Source organism: Oncorhynchus mykiss, chromosome 7 (assembly GCF_057628025.1).
Source record: "Oncorhynchus mykiss isolate SJ-2025 chromosome 7, ASM5762802v1, whole genome shotgun sequence".
NCBI classification, from domain to species: domain Eukaryota; kingdom Metazoa; phylum Chordata; class Actinopteri; order Salmoniformes; family Salmonidae; genus Oncorhynchus; species Oncorhynchus mykiss.
The window spans coordinates 33,683,702-33,707,937 of NC_143028.1; the positions used below are offsets into that span (position 1 = coordinate 33,683,702).

Below are 24,236 nucleotides of genomic sequence, written 5' to 3' on the forward strand. Positions count from 1 at the left end.
GGAGATGTTTCAACATCATGGACCATCATCATCAGTTGCAGAACAGTTGACCACACGTTTCCACACAAGTTTCCTCCAGTAACTAGGACCACTATCCATCATCATGGTCATCATGTGACCAGCACAGAGGAGAAAGGGCTGTTGCTACGTTCCAGTCGAACCAAGGTGAGTGAATTGGAGACATAAACTGGATGTTTCACTTCCATTGTCCTTTAAGAGCTGATCTCTCATACATTCATGTTGACCCAGCACGAGAAAACATGCAAAAGAATACACCCCCCACTTCACTGTTCTGCTATGATCATACTGACAATGCAAAAACAACTGGGGTGACATCATCTTCTGGCCACTAAACAGCCCTTGTGGGAGATATTACCAAACTCAACTGTGACATTTCACATCGAGTTAATGATACTCTAGCTTGCGATGACATTGCGTGCTTTGCAATTTATGAACCGTTGACTTTACATCCACATGAATCATTGTTGCTATCGCAAGGACATCCGATAAGACAAGACAAGATACATTTTATAGCCCCCATCCAATACGTGGGAAGATGGTCTTGAGCAAACAACAGATATAACATCTCATACACAGAATTCATACTTTGCCTATTGCACAATTCCCCATTGCACCTATGGGCCATTCTGGCTCGGACAAAGCTTGCTTGTCCAAGACTTAAAGTACTTGCTTACTATTGCAAAATGCCAATTACATCACTGACATACTGCACAATGTAAAAATGAGATGTTTTGAGATAAATTCTGTTGTTAGTATCGTTAAAAAAAATAAAAATGGTCTCTGTGATGACACTCACAGTTATTCTACACGTTAGAGAGGCATATCTGTTCTACTACAGAAGGTAACCGTAGTGGTGGAGGTGTCTGTGAGACCTACCTGCCCCTGTCTCCAGCCGATGCAGCCACATAGTCCGGTGCCGCTGTCACGTTGGTCAGCATGATACCGTCTGCTCCTTTCTTTGACTTCTCTCGCTTGCTGATCATGTGAGTGATCTCTGGGTTGTACTCCTGGAAGGAAGGACGGAAAGAAAGGAAGGACGGACAGACGGAGGGAAGACAGGGAGCAAGCCATAGTTACCAGTCGAAGCCTGGTTGTTCCTGTTCAGTCAATGGGGGAAGTGAATTAAAATGAATTCATACCATGAGTTAAAAGCGATCAATTAAACACATGTATTGTGAGGCTAACTGGGAAGCGGTGGGTGTGTACCTCAAACTGGGGCCAGTTCATATGCATGCCAGGGCCGTGGTTGTTGCTGAACCATTTCAGGTCCTCCTGTGCGCTGGCAGAGGCGATGGTGTGCTCCAGGTCCCTGTACACTGTGGCATAGCTGAAGACAGACGGAGATAGACAGCAGTTACACCTCTGTTCTGACACATTCATCTCGACTCAGTGTACCATTATGGTGGTGCCCAGGTGGTGGGCCAAGGTGTGTGTGTGTGTGTGCGTGCACGTGTGAGTATGGCCCTACCTTTGGTTCTCGGTGAGGTTGAGGTGTCGTTTGATGTCCAACAGCACCTCCCTGAGGAACCGCAGTCTCTTCTCCTCAAACTGCTGACACGTGTCAAACACTGTCTCCATGTTCTCCATGTACTGGGGCGTACAGTTCCTCAGCTCATCCAGAGTCTTCTCATACTTCTCCTTAGCCTGCATGGGGAAGATCACACAGTATGTTAAGGGATAAACAACCACACTTGGCTGTACAGTTCAGAGCTGAGGGGTGGTGGACCCCTTAATATGTGAGAAGCTTAATATTTGTTGTATTTTAATGTGTCAGGGACTTTTCATACGGGGTATTTTACTGTCAATATTCTACACATTCTACAGTGACTTTCCTTTTTCTAGTCAGTTAGATCGTTCTAGCCTCTGCATAGCAAGGCCTTTAGAGGCTTGGGGTTACTGAGAAGTGGTGGTGATTGATGTTGACCAAGGTTGAATGATAATTAGGGGTCCTCTCAGTAGTTCTAAGACAGTGTTATTGAACATAAGTCATGGCTCGAGTGGGTCAAGGGGCAGCAAGGCTGTGAAATCATCCCAGTGGCCTCAGCAGAGTAAAGTCCACTATACTAGTAAATAGGTCCTCTCTGGGCTGTAGTTCTTTAACTGGTCAAGAACTACTCCTGGAACTAGTAATGGCAATGAGATGAGAGGCCTCACTAACATTGACTGTACTTTTTGTTTATCCCATGTGTAGCTCTGTGTTGTTGTTGTTTGCCGCGCTGCTTTGCTTTATCTTGGCCAGGTCGCAGTTGTAAATGAGAACTTGTTCTCAACTGGCCTACCTGGTTAAATACAGGTGAAATAAAAATTAAAACATTTATAAAAAAGAAGGAGGAGGAAGAGGAGGATTGAGCAATGGAAGGTGGCAACTGCAGGATTAAGCTCTGCAGTGTGTGACCCAGATTAGTCTTAAAATAGCTGGAGTTGATTTGATTCACACTCTCCTCTCCACTCGCCGTGATTGCAGCTCTCAGTGTGAATACTGATTAGCAGAAAGGACTCTTCACTGTGATGATAGCTGATGTGTGGTAATCAGTGTTCCGGCACAAAATGGCTGTCGTGTCTCAGCCAGGTGGGTGCTACTGCTATGCCTTGGTGGATGTAAGCTCTTACGCCCTGATCTGGGCAGTAGGGGTCTGGGTTGCTCACCTTCTGAGAATCCTGCTTGCACCTGTCCACCTTGTCCAGGAGCTTCTTTTGCTGGTCGGCCGCGACTGAGGCGTCTGCCTTGCTGTTGGCCTCTCTGATCGACGCCACCTTCTCCTCCTTACAAGCCAGGTGGTACGTCTTCTTGGCAGTCTCAAGCTGAGGAGAGAAGAAATTGCATATTTTAGAAGGACATGAACCCTTTGGGGACATCATTTCAATGCAAACGACTTCAAGGTTACAGCAGAGCATGGTGTATGTTCTGATCCGGACCTCAACGTCAATGACAGCTCAATTTGAGGAAAATGCTACATCATTCTAAGTGTAGTTCAGGTGGTTGCCCCTCACCTCCTTGAGCTTCTTGGCCCACGGTTTCTGGGCCTTCTTGAAGCCTTCCTCTGCCTCTTTGGTTTCCTTGAAGCCTCCCATCATCTGTTTGTGGAAGGAGTCCTTCTGCCAGTTCTTCACCTTCTCAAAGTCATTGTTGACCAGGTTGTTCTTCACATCCTGGTGCAGCTCACTTACCTTCTCAGCCTCTGTCATCACTGCCACCCAGGCCCTCTCCACACTGCCGTACTGGGGTCCTGAGGGAGAGGGAGAAGGGGGAGGTCCATTAGCAATTTTAAAAACAGAATACTCCAGTATTACTTCATGACTAATAGCAGTTTTATTCCATGGCAAAACTGTCTAGAGAAAAGAAGATCCCGCACATTGCGTTTACGGTACTGACAAAACTAGAAAGAGTTTATTACAAATTCTAAAATGGGTGGTTCAAGCTTTGAATGCTGATAGCCGGGGTACAGTATATCAGACCGTATACCCCGGGTATGACACAACATGTATTTATTTTTACTGCTCTAATTAACATTGGTAACCAGTTTATAATAGCAATAAGGCACCTCGGAGGTTTGTGAGATATGTGCCTAAGAACAGCCCTTATCTTTGTTATATTGGCCATAAACCACACCTCCCTAGACTTTATTGCTTAAAAATAGCATGCACCCACTAAGCACAGACTAATGCCGACGTTGTTTCGATGTCTTTTTTTGGTCCTGTCCCGACATGTTTTTTTGGTCTGTTCTTGGTGTGGTCCGGACCGGCCTTGATTTCTGAACCAATCGTAGACATCTATGTTTGGTCCAGATTTGGTCTGGTCCGGAGTGGCCTTGATTTCAACATCCACAGACATCCAGTCCGGACTAGCCTATATTTAGCCCAAACATAGACGTCTATGATTGGTTCAGCTTTGGTTGGTCCGTACCAAATCTGAACCAATCATAGAAATCCATGTTTCCCAAGTTTGGAAAGCACAGTACAGCACACTACAGTACAGGAGAGGAGAGAGGAGTATGTGGCTGATAGTGTCATGTGACAGTGGGTGATGGTGTTGGTAGGTCAAAGTTTAATTCATGGAATATGGGTGTGGTATATTGTATATCTTAAATGTATGCCTACATTCAGATATGGATCCCTCTTTTCAATATTAATTACCCTTCCATTTTTTGACCAGTTATCTGGGGAAAGGGATGTTGTTTCGATTTGCCAATTCGTAGGCAAGTTCTCTGCATTTGAAGCTACTAAGCCCATGAAAACTGGTCTGCGAGGTTCTTGATATGTTTAGCAAGCTCAGACTCCATGTCATCAGCTAAGACCTTGTGTGCCTCTCTGCTACTCAAAAACATGGGTTCCAAAACGGTACTCCGGCAGTTACCGGTCAAGACCCCTTGAGGTTCTTGAGAGAGCAGCCAAGGAAGTGAGAGAAGGGAATAAGTCCATTGGAGCAGCAGCAAGGGATGAACAAATAGACTGAATGACACTGAAGAGGCACATTGACAACAAGAAAAGAAAACAAACATGTTCCTTTGAGAAAGAGAAGCTACAACAAGGTGCTACCTAGAACCTAAAACGGTTCTTTGGCTGTCCCCATAGGAGAAGCTTTTGAATAACCCTTTTTGGTTCCACGTAGAACACTTTTGGATTCCATGTAGAGCCCTCTGTCTCTCACTTTCTTGGCTGCTCTCTCAAGAACCTCAAGTGGGGGGGCCAGACCTCTGCTTGTTTTACGTTTGTATGCACGGGACATGATGATGTCTGCTCTGGAACAGTACAAATACACTATCTTGAGTTCATATGCATGACACGTTGCAAAAACATTATGCATGTGAGTAAAACTGACAAAATGCAATTATTATTTGTATGGGGTATGGTGGCCATTGGCTCAACTTACCCCAAGGTTAAAATGTTCACTATATTAGCCCACACATATACAAGGATGCAATTTCATTGTTGGTTCAAAACCTAGCACAAAACAATCTTAAAACAATCTACTTTGGTTTAGATACAAGCATCATAGAACCTATAACACACTAAATGAATGAGACTTTGTGAAAATACTTTTTGTGGACCTAACTTGCAACTTGAAGTGATGACCTCTTCCTAAAAATTTGGGCACATTATTCATTTTGTGTATGGTTTCCGAGAAACAAGGGGTGGCTCAATTAACCCTTTGGCTCAACTTACCCCACTTTTCCCCTACAGTAAAGAAAAGTATATTATAGTTCAATACAGTACAGCACAGCAGAGTACAGTAAATAAAGAAAAGTAAAGTAAAGTTCAGTACAGCTCGGCACGGCACGGAAGAGCATGGCACAGTATAATGTACAGTATTGTACCGTACTTTAAAGTACTGTATTCGACTGTACACTACTGAATTAAACTGTACTGTACTCTATTGAATTAAACTCTACTGTACCGTACCGTACTCTACTGAATAAAATGTACCGTACCATGCTGTACTCTACTGTGCTCTACTGTACTGAACTGTGCCATACTGTACTGTGCTGTTCAAACTTGTGAAACATAGCGTAGATGTCTGTGTTTCGTTCAGATTTGGTCTGGTCCGGGCTGAACAGATTTGTACTTGTTTTGGGGGCGGAGCTCATTAATGAATAACAATAGTTATTACAGTCAGTGCATTCAATTACAGAAGACGAACAACAACATAAACAGTCATAGCAAGACAAATATATGTCTGTAACCGCTACTGAGAATGTTATTGCAGTTGAAGTGGGCTGTTGGTTTATTCTGTAGGTTGGACTAGTAAAAGTCGATTTTAGCCTACTGTAGATGATTCGGGAAGGAGAGGGTAAAGAGGCGGAAGGACTGCTGACAGCAGGGTATGAAAAGCCACATTACCACGCCTCTAACACACATTCTCAGCAGCCTTCACTATCCCATACAGTTCGCCAAGAAAAAAATAAGAACAAATAACCTTTGGTAATTCACCTCTGAACTCGTTGGCCTATATCTTAGCCCTAACCTGGATAGAAGAGAATAGACCACCAAGCACACTCATCTGTACAGACTCTACCTCAGGCCTACAAACACTGGACGAAGGTCACATTTTATTTGTCACGTGGCGAATACAACAGGTGTAGACTTTACCGTGAAATGCTTGACTACGTGCCTGTCCCAGTGAGTCAGTTATAACAAATAATAATACAAAGAAAAATAGTAACACAAGAGGAATAAAAGACACAATAATGGAGCTATATACAGGGAGTATCAGTACCAGATCAATGTGCAGGGGAATGAGGTGTTTGAGGTAGATACTGTATGTACATGAGGGCAGGGTAAAGTGACTTGGCATCAGGATAGATATTAATAAGAGTAAAATAAAGAACAGAGTAGCAGCAGCATATTATGAGTGTAAAAAGTGTGTGCGCGTGTAGTTGTCTCTGTTTGTTTGTGTTGTGTCGGTGTCCGGGTTTGGGTTTGTGGTGTGTTGGTATGAGTGTTGGTGTTATGTGTGTGTGTGCATATGTAGTGTATGTGAATGTGTGTGGGTTTTGTGTGAGAGTGTTTTATTAGTCGTATGTATGGGATACACATGGTACCAATGAAATTATTATTTACAGGTTCCTTCTCGACAAAGCAACAACAATAAGAAATAATAAAAGATAAAAGATAAGAATACAAACATAAAGTAAATGTAAAATTCTCAATAGAATAATATAATAATATATACAATTTATAGTCCGTTATTTACACGTGTTTTGGGGAAGGGGGGATTGGGGGAGGAGTCTGGTAGCAGAGGTTGTGATGTGTGTGTGTGTGTATATATGTGTGTGTGTGTTCACGCGCGTGTGTGTGTGTGTGTGTGTGTTCGCGCGCGTGTGTGTGTGCGTGTGTCTGTCTGTGTGCTAAAGTGTGGAGAATCAGAGCAGGTCAGTCCAGTTCAAGTGTTCAGCAGTCTCATGGCTTGTAGATAAAAACTGTCTCTGAGTCTGCCGGTATCAGACCTCATGCTCCGATACAATTTCCCTGACGGTAAGTAATTGAACAGCTTGTGGCTGGGGTGTGTGGGATCCTTGATGATGCTGCGGGCCTTCCTCAGGCACCGTTTCGAGTAGATATCCTGGATGGGTGGGCCATCTTCACCAGCCGCTGGAGGGCATTGCAGTCGTGGACGGAGCAATTCCTGTACCAGGCCGTGAGGCAACCTACCAGGATGCTCTCGGTGGTGCAGCTGTAGTATTTGGAGGACCCGTGGTGGCATGGCCAATTTCTACAACTGCCTTAGGAGGTAGAGATGCTGTTGCACCCTTTTGACAAGAGTGGTGGGGTTGTTGGTCCTTGTCAAGTTCTCGGTCATGTGCTGACTCTCTCTACTCTCTCCCATTTATGCGGAGGTGGGAATGTTCCATCCTCTGCTTCTTGAAGTCAACAATTAACTCCTTTGCTTAAGGAGGGAAAAGTTGTTGTCCTACCCCACATTGCCAGTTCACTTACTTCGTTCCTATTGGCTGACTTGTTGTTGTTGGTTATTTGGCCTACAACCATGGTGTCGTCAGCAAACTTGATGATGGAGTTGGTGTCGTGCAAAGCCACGCAGTCATGGGTGAAGAGAGAGTACAGTAGACGGCTGAGGACACCACTGGGGGTCCATGTGTTAAGAGTCAGTGTGGAGGAGGTGCTGTTGCCAATCCTCACAGCCTGTGGTCTGCCGTTCAGGAAGTCCAGGTTCCAGTTGCAGAGGGTGGTGTTCAGACCCAGGGCTGTGAGCTTGGTGTCGAGCTTGGAGGAAATGCTGAAAGGTATTCAATGAACAGCATTCTCAAACAGGTGTTAATCTTGTCCAGATGTGTTACGGCAGTGTGAATAGTGTCGGAAATGGCATGTTCCATAGATCTGTTGGAACAGCTGGCAAATTGGAGTGAGTCCAGTGTGTGGATTATGACCAGCCTCTCAAAGCGCTTCATGTTGACCGGGGTGAGTGTGACAGGGGAATAATCATTTGGGCATGTCACCTTTTCTTGGGCTCTGGGATGGTGTTCACTTTGAAGCAGGTGGGGATTTCAGCCTGGGACAGGTTGAAGATGTCAGAGAAGACGCCCGTCAGCTGGTCAGCACACACTGGACGCGGCCAGGGATGACACCTGGGCCGGCGGTTTGGTGAGGAGTATTCACTCTTTTGAGAGTTTTCCCTCACATCAGCCTCAGAGAGCGAAAGCACTTGATAGTCCGGAGAAGAGACAGTCTTCCAAGATGGCTCGGTATTGTCTGCCTCGAAACGAGCATAGAATGTGTTAAGCTCGTTTCGGGAGGGAGGCTTTGGTGGGCACCACAACACTGGATTTGCCTTTGTAGTCCGTGATAGTCTGTAGTCCTTGCCACATGCGTCACGAGTAGAGTCTGTATTGAGTCTGTATTGTCTTTTTGCATCCCTAATGGATTTGCGGAGCTCGTACCTGCTTGCCTTGTACACATTGCGCACCACAGAGTCATCGAGGTTCATTCTGCCTACATTGAATGCTGCAGTACGGGCTCTCAGCATGGAACAGATATCACCGTTCATACAGGGTTTTTGGTTGGGGTATGTCTGGACTGTTATTGTGGGTACAACATCATCAACACATTTCCTAATGAAGCCTGTGACTGACAATGCATATTCCTGAATGTTGATGGATGAGTCCTGGGTGGAGGAATCTTTGAACATATTTCAATCAGTATTCTCAAAACAGTCCTGCAACATTGAGTCTGCATCCTTTGTCCAGCGCCACACTATTCTCTGCGTCGGTGGCTCCCTCTTGAGTTGCTGATTGTACACAGGGAGTAGGGACAGAGAGACGTGATCTGATTGGCCGAAGTGGGGGGAGGGGATGGCTTTGTACGTGTCACAGATGTTTGCATATACAGTACATGGTCCAGCACATTTTTTTTCTTGTGGGGCAGAATAAATGTTGTTGATATTTTGGCAAACATTTTTTTTAGCAGTGCTTGGTTAACCTGTTAGAGCTCTAGGGGCGCTATTTCATTTTTGGATAAAAAACGTTCCCGTTTTAAGCGCGATATTTTGTCACGAAAAGATGCTTGACTATGCATATTCTTGACAGTTTTGGAAAGAAAACACTCTGAAGTTTCAGAATCTGCAAAGATTTTGTCTGTAAGTGCCCCAGAACTCATTCTACAGGCGAAACCAAGATGATGCATCACCCAGGAATTAGCAGAATTTCTGAAGCTCTGTTTTCCATTCTCTCCTTATATGGCTGTGATTGCGCAACGAATGAGCCTACACTTTCTGTCGTTCGCCCAAGGTCTTAGCAGCATTGTGACGTATTTGTAGGCATATCATTGGAAGATTGACCATAAGAGACTACATTTTCCAAGTGTCCGCCTGGTGTCCTGCGTCGAATTCGGTGCGCAATTGCCAGCTGCTTCTACTTTACCATTTGATTCAGGGGAGAAAGCATGTGTCCAAGAACGATGTATCAATGAAGAGATATGTGAAAAACACCTTGATGATTGATTCTAAACAACGTTTGCCATGTTTTCAGTCGATATTATGGAGTTAATTTGGAAAAAAGTTCGCGTTTTGAGGACTGAATTTTCAGATTTTTTTTGGTAGCCAAATGTGATGTATAAAACGGAGCTATTTCTAATACACAAGGAATCTTTTTGGAAAAACTGAGCATCTGCTATCTAACTGAGAGTATCCTCATTGAAAACATCAGAAGTTCTTCAAAGGTAAATGATTTTATTTGAAGGCTTTTATGTTTTTGTTAATGTTGCGTGCTGGATGCTAACGCTAATGCTAACGCTAAATGCTAACGCGAAATGCTAACGCTAGCTAGCTACTTTTACACAAATGATTGTTTTCCTATGGTTGAGAAGCATATTTTGAAAATCTGAGATGCCAGTGTTGTTTACAAAAGGCTAAGCTTGAGAGATGGCATATTTATTTCATTTCATTTGCGATTTTCATAAATAGTTAACGTTGTGTTATGCTAATGAGCTTGCTGATAGATTTACACAATCCTGGATACAGGGGTTTTTTCATAGCTAAACGTGACGCAGAAAACGGAGCGATTTGTCCTAAACAAATAATCTTTCAGGAAAAACTGAACATTTGCTATCTGAGAGTCTCCTCATTGAAAACATCTGAAGTTCTTCAAAGGTAAATGATTTTATTTGAATGCTTTTCTGTTTTTTTGTGTAAATGTTGCCAGCTGAATGCTAATGCTAAATGCTACGTTAGCCATCAATACTGTTACACAAATGCTTGTTTTGCAATGGTTGAGAAGCATATTTTGAAAATCTGAGATGACAGTGTTGTTAACAAAAGGCTAAGCTTGAGAGCTAGCATATTTATTTCATTTCATTTGCGATTTTCATGAATAGTTAACGTTGCGTTATGGTAATGAGCTTGAGTCTGTATTCACGATCCCGGATCCGGGATGGGGAGATCAGAAAGGTTAAAGTCACCCACAAAAAAAAAGACTGCTTCCAGGTGAGAGTATTCTTGCTGACGAATGATCTTGTACAATTCCTGAGTGCTGCGTTTGCTTGTGGCAGTATGTACAGTACACAGCTGTGATAATAGCACTCGTGAATTCCTTTGGCATATGGTGGGGTCTGCATGTCTTCAACTTCAGTACACCAGGAATTGTTGATGACGAAACATACTACTTTATTATAAATATATAATTTTTTTGTAATTATTTTTATTTTTATTTATTTTTAACCTTTATTTAACTAGGCAAGTCAGTTAAGAACAAATTCTTATTTAAAATGATGGCCTACACCGGCCAAACCCGGACGACACTGGTCCAATTGTGAGCTGCCCTATGGGACTCCTAATCACGGCCGGATGTGATACAGCCTGGATTTGAACCAGGGTGTCTGTAGTGACGCCTCTAGCACTGAGATGCAGTGCCTTAGGCCGCTGCGCCACTCGGGAGGCTTACCTGAAGTCGCCATTTGATCAAATACGGAAAATGGAAATGGCGTCTGGTTGATTAGCAGAGTCAAGTGTATCGTCTATAACCCATGCCTCTGTAAAAAACAAAAACACAGCATTCCCTGATGTCCCTCTGCGATTGAAGCCTTGCTCTGAGTTCACAACTTTTATTTTCCAGTGATTGGACATATGCCATCAAGATACTAGGAGGAGGAGACCGTGTAGCACGTCTTTTCTGCTGAGCTTTGAGATCCCCCTTTTCTTCCTCTTCTTCATCGCCGGAGCTGCTTTCAGTCATCCTTGTCAGCAGCAACAAGTAAGCCTGCTGTGCAGGGAACAAAGGAGTGAATGTATTATTCCAGATCAGGGAGGCTGACAGATAAGTGTGTAGCTTTCGATTCATGATCCAGAAATGTTGTCGGTCGTAGGAAATTATTGAACCAACATCCTGAGAAAACAAAGTCAGAATTCCAAGCAAAATAGCCATATAAAAGCAAAGTCGGGCAGTAGTGTGTGAGTGAGTAATGTTTACATACACTCAGTGGCCAGGTTATTAGGTATACCCATTTAGTACTGGGTCGGACACCCTTTGCCTGCAGAGCAGCCTGAATTCTTCGCGGAATGGATTGTACAAGGTGTACGATTCTTGCCATTCTTCTTCTTCTTTCATCAACGAGCTGTTTTCAACTACGGGACTGCCGCTGACTGGTTATTTTTTGTTTGTCTCACCATTCTATGTAAACCCTAGAGACTGTCATGCGTGAAAATCCCAGGAGGCCGGCCGTTTCGTGCGCGCCTGGCACTGACGATGATACCTCACTTAAAGTCGCTTAGGTAACTAGTTTTGCCCATTCTAAGGTTGAATCAAACCATAACTAAATGCCTCGATGCCTGTCTGCCTGCTTTATATTGCAAGCCACGGCCCCTTGACTCACTGTGAACGGGGTGGTATACCTACTAAACTGGCCCCTGAGTGTATAGCCTTGTTAGTGTGCAAATAGTCACTGCAGATAGTCTGGGTAACCATTTAATTAATAATTTTGTCTTATGGCTTGGGGGTAGAAGCTGTCTCTCAGCATGTTGATCCGAGAGCCGATGCTCTGCTACTGTTTTCCAGACAGGAGCAGAGTGAACAGTCTATTGCTTGGGTGGCTGGAGTTGGGCCTTCCTCTGACACCGCCTGACATAGAGGTCCTGGATGGCAGGGAGCTCGGCCCCAGTGATGTACTGGGCTCTCTGCACCCCCCTCTGTAGCGTTTTGCAGTCAACTGAGGTAGATTTTCCATACCAAGTGGTGATGCAACCACTCAAGATGCTCTCGATGGTGCAGCTGTAGACATTTTTGAGGATCCGAGGGCCAAAAATGTTCAGCCTCCTGAGGGGGAAGAGCCGCTGCCATGCCCTCTTCGGGACTGTGTGGACCATGTTCATTTAAGTCCTTAGTGATGTGGACGTCAAGGAACATGTAGCTTTCTACCCACTCCACTACAGCCCCATCGATGTGGATGGGGGCATGCTCTTGCACACCCGCAGCAGGCCACCCGCACGCAGTAGGCCAGACCTATTGTTCGACTAACGGCAAAAGGAATGGACAGCAAGGGAAAAGGAAGACATTTACACTCCATTCACCCGCTGGTTTCAATAAGCAATAACCACAAATTAATTTCAAGATGATCAGAAACGATCATCACCCATTGTGAATAGGTCACAACGGCCTCAACCACCGTCTCCATAAGATAGGAAAAAACAAAACAGGTTCATGTCTCAACTGTCCTGCAGCAGAAACGACAGACCGCGTCCTCTTTTGCTGTCAAACCTAACGACATCAAAGGCAAACGATCAGAAGAATGATCACATCCCTGGGAACAAGTTTCACCCTCTCCAACTTACTAAAAACCTGTCCAGAATAGGACTGTTACGGTGACCGTATTACCGCCAAACTGGCGGTCACAAGTCACGAAGGCAGTCAAATTCCATGTAACCTTTTAGTCATGCTAATTAGGCTTCTTCAAGCTATGATGCTGCTGATGGTTAATAGCCTACCAAACTTGCTAACTGCCTGGCACTCTATTGTCCCTCTAATCACCCTGACATCAATGCAAATGTAATCAAAAATATAATCAAACACTTCATGAGAGCCCATGAGCTCATTTTGTGCAACATTTCTATAGGCTATGCAAGAAAACAGAGTGATGGCCTCTATTAAAAAGAGGATAATCCCATGAGCTTTCTACAGGCTAGGCCTACTATGTTTATTTCTCAACTTTTCTAATATTAAGTACATTGCTTATATTTACAACAGGAATATAGCCTACCAGGCTGTCATGAAAATGAACCTCGGGAAAAGTGTCCTCCTTTCGCTATTTAAGTGCATAGGTGCATTTAAGTGCATATATGTATTTTTTTCCGCTGCCCCTGTTTCGAGACCGGTGCATGATAATGGTGCATTCTAAATCAAAACAAATTTCACACATACATTATTTAGTATATGTAAAGACAAGATTAAATCAAGAATAGTCTGATGGGCGACAATATTAGTTTGTGAATTAAATGTATCACTTGTGAATTATGCCCAGCATAAGGCAAGAAACAATGCCTTTCTTTGTTGACTTTTTCTAGTCATAATCGCACACCTCAAGTAGTCTAGCCCATAGGCCTAGACGTTTTGATAAGGTTTGTATCACAACTAAAGTGGCCAAATAACTTCTTAAAATTAAGCACATGAATCTGCTTTACAAGGGGTGTAGAGCCTAACTGACATATGTAAGCAGTGCTTGAGTTTCAAGATTGGGGAAGATCTTTTTCACATAAATGCACCTTTATATTAAAACCTGTTAAGTCTACCCTCTCCTTTTTCAAACATTCTGTTAAAAATCACGCAACATTTCAGCGTCCTGCTACTCATGCCAGGAATATAGTATATGCATATGATTAGTATGTGTGGATAGAAAACACTCTGAAGTTTCTAAAACTGGTTAAATCACGGCTGTGACTATAACAGAGCGTGTGTTTCATCGAAAAGCGCAAGAAAAACTGGTCACTGAAAACTGAAAAATATATCCATGCGCCACTTGCATGTATTGTTTAAAGGGCACCAAAATTAATAGGGCCAAGGATGCAATTCCTACAGCTTCCACACGACGTAGCCAAAAACGTCATTTTCATTGACAAAAATCCTTTGTGTCATGACAAATAGAGCCTTCATTCCATCCAGCCTACAGCAATCGATTTTGGAAGAGAGAAAAATGGACATTGTTTTCTTGAGTAGCTGCTATTGAATACAGATCGCCCAGTGATCAATTTGATCGCTTATTAACGTTTACAAATACCTAAAGTTGGGTTACAAAAGTAGTGTTTTAACAAAGAATATAGGCAACTTATATAATTTTTAAAAATGACGTTGCGTGTTGGAAGAGAGCTTTTTTCCTGAACCAGACAGGCTATACAAATGGATATTTTGGGCATACATGGACGGATTTAATCGGGAAAAAGACCCAATTGTGATGTTTATGGAACATATAGGAGTGCCAACAAAGAATATCATCAAAGGTAATGAATGTTTTATATTTTATTTCTGCGTTTTTGTGTAGCGCCGGCTACGCTAATTATTTTGTTTACGTCCCCTTCAGGTATATTGGGGTGTTGCATACTATCAGATAATAGCTTCTCATGCTTTCGCCGAAAAGCATTTTACAAAATCTGACTTGTTGGCTAGATTCACAACGAGTGTAGCTTTAATTCAATACCCTGTATGTGTGTTTTAATGAACGTTTGAGTTTTAACGAGTACATTTAGCATTTAGCGTAGCGCATTTGCATTTCCAGGTGCCTACTTGAGACGTCTGCGTCTCAAGTAGGATCAACAGGTTAAAAGCATAATCGCATTTGCAGTAACGTTTGATAATGTTGTTTTCCCGCTAACGGAAAATTAATATAGCATACTGCCTTGTGTGCATTGCAGCGCTTATAATGTGAAGAAATAGCCTAATAGTTTATCAACATTTTAAGCTAAACGTTCATCTGTTGTGTCAGCCACATTGCGTAAAAATGTTTTTTTTTTATGCTAGTGGTTGTATTAATTTGGGATCTATCATATCCCACAACTGCCCCAGACTATGTTTGGAATATTTATTTCTCACACAGAATAGAGTATGTCAACTTTTGTGGGGGACAGTAGATTGACATAGGCTAGTGCTTTTGATGTTCATTAGGTCTACTCATCTTGTTGGCTGACAAAAAGTAAATGTGGACAGTTCTTCCAATATCTTCAATATGCACCTCGGAATTGGATAAGTACTCGCACAGTTGCGTCCCCGATGTGTCTGTCTTCACTTGAAGCCTGTGAGAAAGTGATCATGTGATGGAGAGCCATGTGAGTGAGAGGTGCTTCAGAGCACGCAACACTCAGGGAGAAGGGCACAACGACTACTGGCCGCAAAAGGCATGGAGTCTTTTAGGGGGCGTTATGGCCACACAAAGGGGATGCCGCCGGGAAATTCGAGGCCTTATCAAGTGCTTGTCAAATTGTAAATGAGAGACTGATGAAGTGTGTACAGCCTGCGCAAAAAAACAAAGCTGAGCTCATGCCTTTCATGCAACTTTTTTCAAATCATCATTAGTGTCGCATCATGCAGCCTTACAATGCATTAAAAATCTAAACATATAGCCCAACGTTTGTAGAACAACTGAAGTTACATGAATTACTCTTAATTAAGAATATAGGAGTACTTACAGTGCCTTGCAAAAGTATTCGGCCCCCTTGAACTTTGCGACCTTTTGCCACATTTCAGGCTTCAAACATAAAGATATAAAACTGTATTTTTTTGTGAAGAATCAACAACAAGTGGGACACAATCATGAAGTGGAACGACATTTATTGGATATTTCAAACTTTTTTAACAAATCAAAAACTGAAAAATTGGGCGTGCAAAATTATTCAGCCCCCTTAAGTTAATACTTTGTAGCGCCACCTTTTGCTGCGATTACAGCTGTAAGTCGCTTGGGGTATGTCTCTATCAGTTTTGCACATCGAGATTCCCATTCCTCCTTGCAAAACAGCTCGAGTTCAGTGAAGTTGGATGGAGAGCATTTGTGAACAGCAGTTTTCAGTTCTTTCCACAGATTCTCGATTGGATTCAGGTCTGGACTTTGACTTGGCCATTCTAACACCTGGATATGTTTATTTTTGAACCATTCCATTGTAGATTTTGCTTTATGTTTTGGATCATTGTCTTGTTGGAAGACAAATCTCCGTCCCAGTCTCAGGTCTTTTGCAGACTTCATCAGGTTTTCTTCTAGAATGGTCCTGTATTTGGCTCCATCCATCTTCCCATCAATTTTAACCATCTTCCCTGTCCCTGCTGAAGAAAAGCAGGCCGAAACCATGATGCTGCCACCACCATGTTTGACAGTGGGGATGGTGTGTTCAGGGTGATGAGCTGTGTTGCTTTTACGCCAAACATAACGTTTTGCACTGTTGCTAAAAAGTTCAATTTTAACAGACCTCTGAGACTATCACAGTGCAGGTGCATTTATACGGAGACTTGATTACACACAGGTGGATTGTATTTATCATCATTAGTCATTTAGGTCAACATTGGATCATTCAGAGATCCTCACTGAACTTCTGGAGAGAGTTTGCTGCACTGAAAGTAAAGGGGCTGAATAATTTTGCACGCCCAATTTTTCAGTTTTTGATTTGTTAAAAAAGTTTGAAATATCCAATAAATGTCGTTCCACTTCATGATTGTGTCCCACTTGTTGTTGATTCTTCACAAAAAAATACAGTTTTATATCTTTATGTTTGAAGCCTGAAATGTGGCAAAAGGTCGCAAAGTTCAATGGGGCCGAATACTTTCGCAAGGCACTGTATTTCTTTGTTAACCACTCAACACAGAATAGCGGCATGGGCACACTCCCTTAAATTGTTTGGAGAAAATATCCTTCGTATTTTATTCAGCTTTGTTTAATTGTATTCTTCATACTATAAAATTATATAAAATAATGCCATGGAATTCTAAGCAAATCTTGTCTGCTAAATGTCGGCTCCTCTTTACGAGATTAAATGGATTAGAATTGTGATTATTATTGTGATATAATTCTTACTTCATTGAGCATGTACAATATGTGCAGTTGAAATTAGACAGAACCAATTACCAAAAACAGGTATTTTCAATGTCTGTAAATTATGTTTTTTCAACTTTCATTCAGAACCGAAAATTTCAACGTCCGGAAAATAAGTATTTTCAACATCCAGAAAATGTGTTTATTTTGACCTTTTATTCTGAACCTAAAATGAACATAACTTCAACGTCTGGAAAATACGTATTTTCGACGCCTTTTTTTTTTTGCTAACTGGGCACCAACATGTGGCAGTAACTCTCCAAAGCATTGTGAGCTGCTGGGTTTGTGTCTTCCCCCTCCCTCCCCTCGTACCTTTATCCACCAGCTGTCTCCATCTCTTGGACCAGTCGGTCAGCTGCTGGCTGTAGGCCTTCTCAATTTTGGCACGCTCTTGTATACAGTTCATCAGGTCATTGCAGAGCCTGTGGCCGTCATCAATCCGCTTCACAGCACGCTTGTAGTTCCCCACCTTTCATAGGCACCAGAATGAGAGGCATTTCAATTGCATTCAACACATTCCACCTTAAAAGCAAATTTATGGTAATTCCGGTATCTACATTGGCTGTACAGTATTTGGCATGGACTCGGACTCGGAGGGCTTCATGCGGGCAGAGCTCTTCCCGAGTCCGGCAGAATCATATTACTCTGGGCTCTGGCTAATGGTACTCGGGCCGAGTCCATTTCAGCTCATCCAGCCCGATTCACTTTTTCAGGAGTAGGGCCATTTGAGTTTTTTATTCAGCAGGGGATGAAATACAAATTGAAAAAAAGAAAAAAAGAAATGTGAAATATTTAACCTCTATCGAATTTGCTAGCTCATTAAAAGCTAAACTGTGTGACAGTCTCTGCGGTCCTAAAGCTGTCAGAGATGGTCCCTAATTTAGAGAATCTCTGATGGTATGAATGCTTTTGCTTTTACTACAGGCCATTGTAGGGTTTTTTGTAGTTGCTGTCCACCTAATTGAAAAGTGCACATTCACTTCCATAACGTTTGTTCTTATGCAATCAGCATGTAAGATAAAAGTGCACAATAATACAGGCTACCCTTACAACAATGCACTGCCGTTAAAATGCAGTAAAACTGTGGTACAATGAAATCATGGTTGTTTTATTAATGGCATCTGGTTGCTTACTGTGTGTGTTGGCTTCTAACGGTAATATTTTGTCTGTGTTAGCCAATTACACGGTTTATTGTGCTACACATTTTCTTCTGTTCAACTGAATGCAATTTTGATGTTCAATTATGACTAACTACATTTCTTTTCAGGGTTGAACAAATAACACATAGGCCTATGCATTTTATTTCAATATCCTATTACAATTTACCAGGGTTTACAAAACCCCCTTTTTTTTTATCAATAATTAGTCATATTACTGCACCTGAATTTGACCTTGAAAATATGACTATTATATTTTCCCTTAAAGCTTTTAAGCAATTAACATAATGTGTGCAGTAGTTGTATTTTCATTTTAGTAGCTAAATAAGGAGGTAGGCATATTTCAGTAGCTAAATAAGGAGGTAGGCATATTTCAGTAGCTAAATAGGGAGGTAGGCATTTTTCAGTAGCTAAATAAGGAGGTAGGCATATTTCAGTAGCTAAATAAGGAGGTAGGCATATTTCAGTAGCTAAATAAGGAGGTAGGCATATTTCAGTAGCTAAATAAGGAGGTAGGCATATTTCAGTAGCTAAATACGGAGGTAGGCATATTTCAGTAGCTAAATAAGGAGGTAGGCATATTTCAGTAGCTAAATAAGGAGGTAGGCATATTTCAGTAGCTAAATAAGGAGGTAGGCATATTTCAGTAGCTAAATAAGGAGGTAGGCATATTTCAGTAGCTAAATAAGGAGGTAGGCATATTTCAGTAGCTAAATAAGGAGGTAGGCATATTTCAGTAGCTAAATAAGGAGGTAGGCATATTTCAGTAGCTAAATAAGGAGGTAGGCATAAAACTTGGATTGGAATCTGTGCCTTGCGTGCAGCAATAGATCTCTAATCTGCTAAATGGTGGTCCCTGTTCTCCTGCATTCTTGTTTTACTTTTGTAAGTAAAGCAGTGGTTTGTTGGGGAGAAGAACATCAAGGAAACTGCTGACAGATTTTATAGCTAGCTAACGTTAGCTCTCTGGCTAATCGTCCATGTACATTTACATTTGTACCTGTTGTAGGCATTGGTTGTACCTAGCTAGCTTTTTGATATCTGTTTAGTTAGTGACAGTAATTGTGTGTATGTGTGTGTGTGTGTGTGAATATTGTCATGTCAACATTTTGTCATGCTATCTGTGTGTGTGTGGGAGAGAGATGGTTAATGAATACACATATAGGAAACATTGATTGTGTGTGAGACATAAGCTAAACTAATTATTGAAACGTGTACCCCCAATGTGGATGTGAAGTTTTTCTTCATTCATCAGATATTTTTGTGAATTTTGTATTTGTATTTGACAATACAAATACATTTTGCCTATCCCCACTAATTCTAACAATACACCTGTCAACTGCCTATTTCATTTCCTGATTATTTTTTTAAAACAGGAATCTTCTAGCTTGGAAGAAAGGATGGAGGAGGGAACAAAGGGAAGGAGTACATTAGTTATCCAGTCTGCTGACTGAGAAATGTAAACAGTCTACGTTTTGCTGTCTCTCTCTCTACGTCTGTCTGTCTGACTGCAAGATTGCTGAGGGGCAACATAGTCAATGTACTTGCTATTCTAAGTCTAACTTAGTGAAGACCTTAGGTAATGGTTAATTATGATTAGTCTGTTTTTATAGCTCCTGAAACATGTCAATGACCTGATGCGAGGGGAGAATCTCAATTGCATACACCTCGCTCCTCTGTCCTTCTCATCCAATGGGTTTTGAGAAGGAAGTGAGGGGAGAGGACGCAAAGAGTATGAAATTGAGATTCTCCCGTGGCCTCTACAGCAGTGCTTGGCCACCCACTCAGTTAGCAGGGACCTATTCTGCCACATCCCATGGAAAGGAGTGAGCAGAACCACCCCTTCCTTTGCGTCAGGTCTCACGGAGACTGGATTCCCCAAGAGGTACATGCTATTCAGGTGATGAATAGCATGTACCTCTTGTGTAGCGAAATGCTTGTGTTCCTAGCTCCAACAGTACAGTAATATCTAGCAATACACAACAATACACACACATCTAAAAGTAAAATAATGGAATTAAGAAATATATAAATATTAGGATGAGCGATGTCGGAGTGGCATTTGACTAAGACACTGTTTAATAGAATACAGTATATACATATGAAATTAATAAAGCAATACGCAAACAAGTGTGCAGAATGCAGATAAGAGGAATAGCTTTGCCAATTACACCCATTTCTAACTATGTTTGTGGCAGGAGTGATATGACAAACACAGCTTTTGAAATATATAGTATTGGATTGTCTCTTTACGCATACTTCCATTTTTTGTATTTACCTTTCTTTTTTTTAAGACTGCCAAGCTGTTCTCAATTGGGGGAACCTCTTGTCTGAGACAATGTCCACAGGATTATGGGACGGCGTGTTTGTAAAAAGTTATTTTATCAAGCATAACTTTACCATTTAGGGATGAGTAAAATACTGTCATTATCTAACTCCTGTCTAATGTTGACATTCTCTTTTATAAAATGTTTCAGAGTGATGACCAATGAATTAATGACCCACTTCAATATGAAGGGACAGAGGAGCGAACATGCCTTCGCTACCACTCATGTGTGTTCCATTGTAGTTGGTAAGTAAATGTGAGCTGTTAAGACATTTGACATAGACAATTACATTTTTTTGGTAGATTCTCGTAAGAATATTTTACTGTGCGTTACTGTTCTGTTGTGTCCTGCATACCCACATTATGCCAAACGTTTATTTTTTGTAAAAAAAAATTATGCTTAGAGAAAGTGTCAGAAAACTCAGGAGGTTGATGTGTTGCAGGCCCTCTGGAAAGTCCTAAAATATGCCCCTGATCGCCATGGTGGATGAGAATGCAAAGTATGTGTATGACCTCTGTCATTGCCAACAAAGGGTATATAACAAAGTATTGAGATAAACTTTTGTTATTGACCAAATACTTATTTTCCACCATAATTTGCAAATAAATTCATAAAAAATCCTACAATGTGATTTTCTGGATTTTTTTGTTAATTTTGTCTGTCATAGTTGAAGTGTCCCTATGATGAAAATTACAGGCCTCTCTCATCTTTTTAAGTGGGAGAACTTGCACAATTGGTGGCTGACTAAATACTTTTTTGCCCCACTGTATGTATTTTTTAACTGACAAATAAAATCAAACAATCAATTCAAATTGTGCAGCGGCCAATTGATGAATGGAAAGCGACATCTGTCACAAAACACCAAAAATTTAATGACATTCGGAAAAGATAGCATCAAAATGTTGACAATCCGATTTCACCCCTAGCTGATCATTGTCTGCATCCGGCTCTGATCATAGTGTAACGAAACAGGCAGGAAGAGTGAGCTTGTCTGTGGTGGTCTGTGGTGAACCCTCAACCTTCTGGCCTGTAGCCTTACGTAGAATTGACTGTGCCACAAAAGCATGCTGAAGTGGCGAAGTCGATATCCACGTTTATAAACACAGGGTCGCTACAGTTATTGTTATTTGTGGTCATAAACATTATTTTGAATTAATTCTATGAAGGGGGAGGGTGTTACAATCATGTGAAAATATTTTTAACTTTGAAGAGGGTGGTGCATTTTATTTTTATGACACCTTGAGTTGGACCAGCCCCTCCCCGCCAGTAAATTTTGATCTGTCCTGGACTTTATGCAGATGTAAAAAATAAAAAACTAAATGTTGTAGATTTGTTTTTGCCATTGCTTGATCGATTTTAACAGTAAGAATATGTTTTAGATTTAAACTTTATTGGTGCCTATGGAAACAAATATAAATGTAATGAACAATCTTTTCAATATCCACATTTATGATTTATGACCAGCTAGTCAGATACAGATTACAATTATGACCAACTGGTTGTATGGCGGGTCAAAAAAATATGTAATTCTGGTCAGTAAAAATACTTCATTTTTTCAACTAGTTTGCTACCAGAATAAGACTTCATATAACGACGTCATACTGACGTTCCGGTCACCTGTCAAACGTGTAATCTACAGCAGCAGTAGTCCCTAGAGTAGGATACTGTATCACACACACACACACACACACACACACACACAATCCCTCTACAACCGCAGTCCTAGTCAGCGGCCTGTCACGCTGCCAGCTCTGCCGCAAAGCCATAGGAGGGTGATGCAGAGCGTGGACACCTTGGTTACTGGTCCAAATCCCAGTTCCACTTAAAGGGATGCCTGTTTGACTTTATATGAATGTATCTCTGTAGGCAAACAGTTGTGGTCTGTTCTCACCTCCCAGAAGCTGTCTGTGCCATCCTCCTGGCTGGCGGACTCATCGTAGATGCCCGACATGATCCTAGAGGGCTTGAGGAGGTTCTGGGAGGCTGCAGCAGAGTCACGGTCGTCATGCACTGAGGGGAGGAGAGAGAGGATCGTCAATAATAGCAATACAATGGTGATCAGTTGCTTTTATCCAAACTACAAAAAATATGCAAAGAGGCCATTTCAGAGATTGCTTGTGGGAATTGAAAACCAACTATTTAAGTGGTCCATGTGAATATAATGTTCCCTTTCTTTCACAATATCATGACATGTTATTCAGATGTAGAAGATGTGAAAGAACTAATGACAGAAGAGCAACAGAAAACAACAGTTTTATTCAGTCACTGTCCTCGCTCAGTCCCTTCAAATTCAGATATACAGTAGGCAAGCTACCAGTTTCAAATACAGGAGGTAGTATTATGAAAGTGATCAAGTTGCTCATCCTGAGAATGTACACAGACATTGTGCCAAGACACAGTTGATTTATCTGTTAATAAAGCACTGTTTGTCTGTTAATAAAGGAATCCCTGATGTGGCCCCTTGCATTATGGAGGAGTCAACTGTACCCAGCTAGCACATTTGGTTCCTTGGAAGTTGTGGGAACGTATGTTTTTGGTTTCCCATTGGTTCAGGGAATGAAGCCATACGTTTCCTGACAGGTGGAACTGAACGTTTTTTAAATGTTCTGAAAACGGAAGTGAAAATGTTGCCTGTTCTGGGAACAAAAATGTTTAGGTTGCAGGGAGGTTCTGAGACCATTTTACTGAGGTTCCTTGAAAGTTTTCCTGTGAAGTTTAATTAACGTTCTGAGAAAGGAAATTATAGGTTATTTGAAAGTATTAAACATGGTTCAGATAACATTCCTTAAGTGTTGTGATTGTTTTAAGCATAATGTAAAGGTCATTTGGAGGTTTTTGAATAACTTCCTTGAAACTTGGCGCTGGAGAAGAAGGCAGACGTTTTACGTGCCCCCAACCGAATGTGTTTTTTTGTTTGTTTATTTGCATTGTTTGTAAGTCATTTGTTTTAATTATTTTGTACATAATGTTGCCGCTTCCGTCTCTTATGACTGAAAATAACTTTTGGACATAAGGACTGTGATTACTCACTACGGATTGGCAGAATCGTTTTTTTCCTTTAATGAGTCTGACGAGACCGACGCGAACGATATACTGCTTTCTCGGGGACAGGCCCAGAACCCCGGAATTTGCGTGAAGAAGAGGCATTCTCCCTTCTGAGAATTTGTAGGCGATCGAATAAACCCCCACTTCTTTCCATTCTGCTATCAAACTTGCAATGTTCGGAGAATAAAATAGATGACCTACGCGGAAGATTAAACTACCAACGGGACATTCAAAACTGTAATATCATATGCTTCACAGAGTCGTGGAGGAACGACGACACAATCAACATACAGTTAGCTGGTTATAAGCTTCACCGGCAGGAGAGGTCAGCGGCGTCTGGTAAGACAAGGGGCGGCAGACTATGTATTTTTGTAAATAACAGCTGGTGCATGATATCTAAGGAAATCTCACACTATTGCTCGCCTGAGGTAGAGTATCTCATGATAAGCTAAAGACCACACTATCTACCTAGAGAGTTTTCATCTGTATTTTTAGTAGCTGTTTACATACCACCACAGTAAGAGGCTGGTACTGAGACAGCTTTGAATGAGCTGTATTCCGCCATAAGCAAACAAGAAAACGCTCACCCAGAGGCAGTGGTCGTAGTAGCTGAGGACTTTAACGCAGGGAAACTTAAATCTGTTTTACCAAATTTCTATCAGCATTTTAAATATGCAACCAG

At 41.8% G+C, this 24,236-nt stretch overlaps 1 protein-coding gene and 2 long non-coding RNA genes across 5 annotated transcripts in view; 1 reads left to right on the top strand and 2 right to left on the bottom strand.

Annotated features, from left to right (window-relative positions):
* Positions 1-24,236, bottom strand: part of LOC149982517 (uncharacterized) — a 305,212-nt gene that overhangs the window by 126,748 nt on the left and 154,228 nt on the right. The gene's annotated exons all lie outside the window — the stretch shown is intronic.
* LOC110527731 (protein kinase C and casein kinase substrate in neurons protein 1) overlaps positions 1-24,236 on the bottom strand; it is a 44,177-nt gene that overhangs the window by 3,478 nt on the left and 16,463 nt on the right. For both annotated transcript variants that reach the window (XM_021609198.3, XM_021609197.3), the window contains exons 2-8: positions 22,401-22,519; positions 17,338-17,494; positions 3,013-3,248; positions 2,668-2,823; positions 1,490-1,665; positions 1,228-1,348; positions 898-1,028 (exon numbers count right to left, since the gene is read on the bottom strand). In XM_021609198.3, coding sequence (XP_021464873.3) covers positions 898-1,028; positions 1,228-1,348; positions 1,490-1,665; positions 2,668-2,823; positions 3,013-3,248; positions 17,338-17,494; positions 22,401-22,460 — 1,037 coding nt within the window. In that variant the 5' untranslated portion in view covers positions 22,461-22,519. The remainder of the gene's footprint in view (positions 1-897; positions 1,029-1,227; positions 1,349-1,489; positions 1,666-2,667; positions 2,824-3,012; positions 3,249-17,337; positions 17,495-22,400; positions 22,520-24,236) is intronic.
* On the top strand, positions 25-22,563 carry LOC149982518 (uncharacterized). Of its 2 annotated transcripts, XR_016497207.1 has the most exons (5): positions 8,822-8,946; positions 10,418-10,453; positions 11,082-11,219; positions 20,660-20,754; positions 22,408-22,563. It is a non-coding gene; the product is annotated as an uncharacterized LOC149982518 (long non-coding RNA). The 2 variants fall into 2 exon arrangements; XR_016497208.1 differs by lacking the exons at positions 8,822-8,946; positions 10,418-10,453; positions 11,082-11,219 and adding an exon at positions 25-165.